Below are 7,607 nucleotides of genomic sequence, written 5' to 3'. Positions count from 1 at the left end.
TGGGAATTAATGCAACTTGAACAACAAAACATTACTTTCCATCATGTCATTTGATACATGACTATTTGTTTGCAGTCGTATTGTTCAATAACTCTCTACTGATGCACTTCTGCGTCACTGAATGTCCTTTATCATTGGGTTGTTTGGCCTTCATGTGGAAATGCATCCTTTTGCAGTGGGAAAGGAGTGTAAATTTCCAGCAGAAGGCGCTGTTGCCCAACACTCAGCCTCTCGACTCTTTTACAAGCTACTTCCTTGTGAACAGTGAATGGATGGGTTGAGAGTCACGTGGTCTGGCTTGTCTTTGAGTGGGATTTTTGAAATAACAAAACATTTTAATTTCAGATTATCCACACAGAAAATATGATGTGCTGACAGAAACTTGACCCATTTGTTTGCTATAAAAAGAGAAATGCATCTTTTTTTATATAAAAAAAATTTCATGGAGATGTCATTCATTATGAGGCCTTTATATTGACTGCAGAGGTTAATTATAGAATATCTTTAAAATAACTGATATAGAACAACAAACACATCAATGAGGGAATCTAATAACAGAAGAACTTTTATATAAGGAAATCTTTTCAGAGTTCCTGTATTTGTTCAGCCAGTGTAGGAGGAGCAAAGGCTGGCTGCAGTCAGGGATTGGTGGAAGAATAAATGACATCAGTCTTTTGGCAAGCGCACTTGGGAGATAAATGCACTTGAGACACTGCTAAGAAGGAAATTAAAGGTCAAAAGCTTTAAGTACAGATGTAAGCTAAAATTAGGAATAAACAACCCTATGTTATTAAATCAAATAATTTTGCACATATCTGTTTGCATCGTTATTAATAACACTGATAAATATTTAAGAATGTAAATTTAAGTAATGCAGCCAAATACTTTTCTCTCTCTAATCAGCTTCTCCATTTCTGCTCATTCTTCCCTCCTGCAGGGAGCATTAATGCAATCTGCATTATTGAGCAAGTGCAACTTTGAGGGTTATTTATGGGCCCGCGCAGCGTCGTGAATGGCTGTGAGAAAGCACGTGACGCCATTAAAGTTTGTTTTATGGCCTGGGACTTGACAAGCCAAAATATAATTCTCATTGTGTATTAGTGAGCGCGTCCAGATGGGCTGGAATAGTGTTCCCAATGACATACAAAGAAGGGAGCTCCACCGGCTTGAATTTTATCCTTTTTTTCCTCCACTGTGGATGTGTTTTTGGCGCAGGGTGCACCATGTGTTCCAGTCTCTATGGTAAGCTCTGTTTTATCATTGTGCTATGGGCGTGTGATGTCACATGCGTAATGCTCAGGCTGAACCGTTTCCTGTCTGTAAAAGCTGGATTTGCACGGGGCTGGGAGCTAACGCCGCAACTCGTTGATGTGTGGGAGTTGAGCTTAATGTTATTACTCTGCGTAAACAAGAGGCCTGGCTAAACAATATGCTTTGATTTTTCACCTTGTTTTCTGTTTGTCTTCAAAAATGCAAAAACATCTGACAATCCTATTTTTGACTTAATATGGCTGCTGTTTTAGATTTTTTTTTAGCTTTTAGACAGCTCAAAAACAGGTTTGGATTTGTTTTCTGTTATTTACAGTCAATTCAATATTTGTTTGAGAGAATAGCTGTCTGACCGTGCTCTATCAGAATATGGTTTCAGATTAAAAGAAAGGCTTCTCAGATAGGCTGGCTTTTGGTCAAGCAGCAGGAAATGCTGACTTTATCATTTCTATTGTTGTGACTCTCGGCTTTGACCCGTCTGGACGACTAGCAGGGAAGGTGAAAGGCAGGTCAGGGCGTCTTATATTATAACCCGAAGTAGGAAAGGAACTTTTTATATTTCCCATATTATAGCTGCCGCACATACATTAATTGTTGTCCTAAATGAAAAAGACTAAAACAGATAAGGTCCCCAATTCTTCTTTTGTTTTCTCAGTTACATTAATGTGTAAAACATGGAACTCGTTGGCAGAAAGTTCTTTAAAATGTTTATTTATTTTTTTTTTTTTTTTAGGCTTACTTCGGTTATATTAAGGCCTTATGAATTAACCCCTCAACGCACAAAAACACTAATAATAAGTTTTATTAAATTAAACGTTTTGCAGTGAATAATGTGCTTAATTCCGGACGTCTTTAGTCATCTATCTATCTTTTTATTCATTTGTTTGATTATGATTGTGATCCAATCTTTATAGTCTAATTGTAAATGTAATTTTTTTCTCGATTTTCGATCCAAGAATCCTCCCTCTAAGTACCCAACGTTTATTTGGATTATTGCTTTTTTAAATTATTATTATTATTATTGTTATCCTTTAACTATTTAAATCGTCGGTTTGATGCAAAATATCTTTAAAAACACATTTTCTCCGTTGTATCTAATTTGTGAAGTACTGGATTTAAATTAAAGTAATTAAAATCCAGAATTGAAGTAATTTAAATCCAGTGCAGGCCTCTCGCCGTGGTACGCCGCTGGCTGCTTTGGGGTATCAGCTAGGGAGGATTTGGTAAACTTTTGCACCCTTTTGAGCTGTCAGCAGCAGCAAAAATAATTAAAGTTTTTGATAGTTTTGTAAATGATTCTGGTTGACCCTGCTGGCCTTTAGCCTCATCTTTCGGCCAGTCGGTGATAAGAGCCTCAAGATCATCCAGCAGCCACACGAAGCGTCTGGGGGTTATCTGCTCATGCGCCCAAAGTGGTGCTGAACTGTTTGACAAAAGCTTTAAGTGAAGTCCTATATTTAGAAGTTTGGAAGATTTTAACGACCCCTCAGATATTTAGAACGTTTTTTAGTCTCTATTCGTTGGTGGGATGGTTGTTTATGGGGATGAACTTGGGCTTTTTGAAGGGGATAAGAACAGTGATGAAGTATGTTTTTTATATTTATGCCTTAGAGCTTTATTTATTTATTTATTTTTTTATTTATTTATTTTTTTATTTTCTGTATCTACAATTTCATTTATTTATTCAATCTCACCTAAAATTTAGGATTTTTTATAGAACAGTAACAGTAAATTAAAGATTTTAAATTGCAAATGTTTTATAACTTTTAACCTTTTCCGTCATCTGCACAATACTCAAAAACACCTGCACTATATATATATATATATATATATATATATATATATATATATATATATATATATATAGATTCTTCTTAATTTCCAATGTTAGTTGATAGATTTAAACACTTTGGTTTGATGAAAACATGCATAAGGGTTAATGCATATAGTCAAAATTGGAATGATATGTGTCATCTATCAATTAGATAATATTATAGGGTTTTATTCTGCTTTTTCTTAGGAATGCCAATTTTTTTATTTGCACATCCAATGTAAAAGGCACTTAAAAAGTTATTTGGGTTTGCATAGGTTTTCAAATGTTGCATTGTACGCCTTTTTTATCTTATTTTATTTCATCTTATCTTATCTTATCTTATCTTATCTTATCTTATCTTATCTTATCTTATCTTATCTTATCTTATCTTATCTTATGGGGTACTTACTGCTGTGCATGTGAAACACTGATGCCTTGGAGAGTGTCACTTCCCGTCGTCTATATATACCCTGTAGAACCGAATTTGTGTGATGGAACCAGATTCACAGATTCGTTTCTAGGGGAGTATATGGTCGATGAAAAACCTTCAAAACCCTGAGTTATGGGCTTCTGAGGCCCAAAGTATTGTTACAGTAAAAGTCCTAGTAAATCTTAACAACACATTACTCACAGAAACTCAATGGGATTCTGGTGAGAGTGAATAATTTGATCAGGAAAGTGTCTGTTTTTGAGGTTGCTGTTTCTTTTTTTGGAATGAGAATCCAAATGCATTAAGTAAAAAGAAGCTTCAGCCCGCTCCAGCTGTGGCTTTTGGCTCTTGTGTCTCCACATTATTGATTTGCAGAGGAGTGCTGCTGCTGTTGCTGCTGCCCAATAGGCTCCCAAGACGGTTTAAAAAGAGAAAGACAGGGGCAGATGAAGGGATGAGATTGGTGTAACTTTTGGATGACCCCTTCATGACAAAGCCACTGTCCATCAATTGTCCCTGGTCATTATTTCACTGCTTTTATGCCAAGGGGCTTTTTGTAGCTTTTGTTGGTCCCTCTGTTGAACACCATGCTTTCAAGTAACTTTTCTATCTTTTATATATCTGCTTTTGTAAAACTTAAACCTGCAAGATATTTCTAAATAATTCTGTGCAAATGTTCTCTTAATTGTGCAAATGGTTTACATTTTTATTTTATTTTTTTATTGTTGTTGTTGTTGTTTTGTGTGCATTTCAACTTTTGGTATTGCTTACTCACTAAAGCAGCAGTTTTAGATGTTTGTTTATTCTGACGAGTCTTATCTAGGTGTGTCTTCATTTAGGCAAGATCCCATTTAGTTGTATGTTTACTCGTGTTTGGACCCGCATCACCTCCATTGGCCGCTCTGGTCACATGGTTCGCTAACTTTATTCAGTTGACACCAAGTAGGAGGGCTCTATGGAGGAGAGGAAAAAAAGACAACTCGAGAAAAATTAGTATTTTCTACCTTCAGAAATTAATGGCCATGAGTTCGTATATGGTGAACTCTAAGTATGTGGATCCCAAATTTCCTCCCTGCGAGGAATACTCGCAGAACAACTATATACCTGAGCAGGGCTCGGACTTCTATAGCCCGGCGCAGGACGCGGACTTCCAGCACCCAGGGATCCTCTATCCGCGATCAAACTACACAGAGCAGCCGTTCAACTGCAGCCCCGTGTCGGACTCCGCGGTGCAGCCCCGGGGTCATCCCGGGCACACGGCCCACTTTGGGGCACAGACTGAGCAAGGGCCCCCAGTCCAAAACACCGGACCTCGGACTTGTGGGCTGCAGCAAAACGCAAAGAATCAGAATGGGATCCAAGCCAAGCAACCTGCAGTAGTTTACCCTTGGATGAAGAAAGTTCATGTAACTACTGGTAAGATTTACTTTCCTGTTTTTCCCTGTTGGTAGTTATAGGAAGTCATTTAATGTAATATTTATGGGCGTCTTTCAAAGGCCTAGACAATTACACTAGTCATAAATTTTTATAGCTGAGGAAATAGGCCACAGAAAGCTTCAGAGGGCACATACTGGCCACCAGTGCATGTATCTGAGGAAGAAATGTTTTAAAGGTTTTTTCTTCTTTTAAACTAATCAATGGGCTTCTTATTTTTGCGTTTTACACTCTTTTATGGATTTTTTTGCGCACTGACAACAGCTACTTTCTTTGTTTTGTTTGTTGTTGTTTTTTGTTTCTTTTTTGCCTGCATGCTTCAGTTGGTGACATGCGGTAACTCTTGATTTATTCTCTCCTCCTTCCTCTTCTTGTTGTTTTCCAAACCAGTGAACCCCGACTACACGGGATCAGAGCCCAAACGCTCCAGAACCGCATATACTCGGCAGCAGGTCTTGGAGCTGGAGAAGGAGTTCCACTTTAATCGCTATTTGACCAGACGGCGGCGGATCGAGATTGCCCACACACTCTGTCTGTCCGAGAGACAGATAAAAATCTGGTTCCAGAACCGACGGATGAAGTGGAAGAAGGACCACAAGCTTCCCAACACCAAAGGCAGATCCGCGCCGGCCTCTGGCCATTTGCAAAACCATCAGAAGGACAACCAGACTGATATAACAGCGTTATAAAGGACATAGGAGGAGGTTTCAGGACACATATTTTGTACATAAACAAAGACAAAAGCTGCATTTCGACTTTTGCATGGACTGGTGTCGTTTGTGCATTTTTTTTTATTTAACAAAATTGATTCCAGCAATTTTGACCCAAGAATGAATCAGAAAACCAATCGTTTTCTTTTACTGAGAGGTTGGAAATATTTCTTGCTTATATTTAATTTCATCACAGTCAGAAAATAATGTTTTTTTTATATTTGTATTGGGCCTATAATGATTTATTTAATGTTTAATTTCACGAATATAGGCCAAATGTTTCCTCTTACATAAATTTCAGTGTTTCCTTTTTTCTGTTTTCTTATTTTACATCAATGAGGCAAGACCCTCGCTTTTTATCTTTTCTTTTTCATCCCACAAAACGCACAATATAGGTACTTGAAGGAAGCGTTATTTGCATAAACACTCGTAGAACTTTCTTTGCAAAAAAAAAAAAAAGGAAAAAAAAATATTTTTCATTCTGTAACTTGTTTGTTTAACTTATTTTGTAAAAAATTATCTTAGCTCATATATTATTCCCAGACCTAAGACATTCCTGCGCGGAAAGGATTCCGAGTGCCCTTATAAATCTCCCTTGACATCTTTGTAAACAGTGTACATTTTCAGAAAACTCTCTCTCACATGAAAGATTATTCGTTCTTGCATGGCACCAAAATTGCATTTCTTTTTTAGAAACTCCCAAATCCTGAATATTAGGAATGTATGTCTATTTTTCCTTGATTATTACTTATTTATTTGATGAAGAAAATGTAAATCTTCGCAAAGCACACGCGTTTACTCAAAAATTTCGTTAAAAAGTTTCTTTTTTATATAAAAATTAGTAGGTTTTGCTCATTTTAGCATGTCTTTCTGCAAACTTTCGATCAAAAATATGATAATTTTTTTTTGGTAACACCAAACCAACCGAGTGGAAGAAGGGAGCGCTTTCAGGTCACTCATCGGGGCAAATATTTCTTGTTTTAGGCCGTCATTGTGCTCGAACAACAACAAGAAAAGGGCAATCGTTTTCCCAGTGCGAGGAGGTCTCTTTTCTTAAGTCTTTCTGAACAGAGAACTGAAAAGGTATTTCAGCCGAAGATCGACAAAAGCAGCTAAACCAGGTTCATGCAGGGGACACATTTCAGCCGCAAGGACTGACCCCAGCACCTCCTGACCCGCCGGACAGGCAACATTTTCTCTCCCAGGCGCTACTTCAGTTTGGAGGAGAAAAAGCCTGTCAGACTGCCTAAAAAAAAAAAGAAGAAGCTAAAGCTCATTCACAGTAAAGAGCCAGTGAATTCCGCAGTTTTACACGTGTTTTAACAGTATTTATATTACCCCTCCCCTGCCTAAGGAGGCTCTGATTTGTATTTGTCTTCCTGCATTTGTCAATATGCAATTCTTTCCCTCAATTTTTATTTTTGTAAATGCTTTTTACTTTGTACGGTGCTTTGAGATGTAAGAATTATATAAATAATAAAGATTTCTACTGATTATTAGTTTGAATATTGGCAAAATAAGTTTTTTCTTATATTTATTTATTTCCTTCACCCGGCAATGAAACATAACGCAGATTGGGAGATAATTCATTCAAAATAAAAGGGCTATTTAAAATCTGTCAGCTCATTCTGACACACATTTATATATATATATATATATATATATATATATATATATATATATATATATATATATATAATTTGTGTGTATACACGTTCTCGCAAGAAGATCACCCCTTGAGGCTAAACACATGGAGGCTTTCAGAAAATACTTACAAATGGGGCAAATGCGCACTGCATGGGTTTATAAAGCCTTCTGTCCTTATAAAATGTGACTTTCACAAACAACAATGTTTCATCTGTTCGCATTAGGGGAAAGCTCTGTTTTTACATGAAAAGAGGATTGATTCATATATATATATATATATATATATATATATATATATATATAT

At 36.8% G+C, this 7,607-nt stretch overlaps 2 protein-coding genes across 2 annotated transcripts in view; both read left to right on the top strand.

The window, feature by feature from the left end:
• The first annotated feature begins 1,119 nt into the window (after positions 1-1,119).
• hoxd3 (homeobox D3) overlaps positions 1,120-7,607 on the top strand; it is a 16,595-nt gene continuing 10,107 nt past the window's right edge. The window contains exon 1 of the mRNA XM_015376286.1: positions 1,120-1,242. The gene's annotated coding sequence lies outside the window, so the exon portion shown is untranslated. The remainder of the gene's footprint in view (positions 1,243-7,607) is intronic.
• Positions 4,294-6,115, top strand: hoxd4 (homeobox D4). The gene is made up of 2 exons (XM_015376290.1): positions 4,294-4,928; positions 5,337-6,115. Exons 1-2 carry the CDS (start codon positions 4,529-4,531, stop codon positions 5,633-5,635), a joined length of 699 nt encoding a protein of 232 aa, XP_015231776.1. The 5' UTR covers positions 4,294-4,528; the 3' UTR covers positions 5,636-6,115.

The sequence above is a fragment of the Cyprinodon variegatus genome, unplaced genomic scaffold (assembly GCF_000732505.1).
Source record: "Cyprinodon variegatus isolate N-32 unplaced genomic scaffold, C_variegatus-1.0 Scaffold132, whole genome shotgun sequence".
Lineage (NCBI taxonomy): Eukaryota > Metazoa > Chordata > Actinopteri > Cyprinodontiformes > Cyprinodontidae > Cyprinodon > Cyprinodon variegatus.
The sequence above is the reverse complement of the archived record's forward strand: the minus strand, read 5'-3'. Positions and strand labels throughout refer to the sequence as shown.

Coding starts and splice junctions, on each gene's coding strand:
- hoxd4 (XM_015376290.1), top strand. CDS start 4,529: ATGGCCATGAGTTCGTATATGGTGAACTCTAAGTATGTGGATCCCAAA. Junction 4,929..5,336: donor GAAAGTTCATGTAACTACTG/GTAAGATTTACT, acceptor TTTCCAAACCAG/TGAACCCCGACTACACGGGA.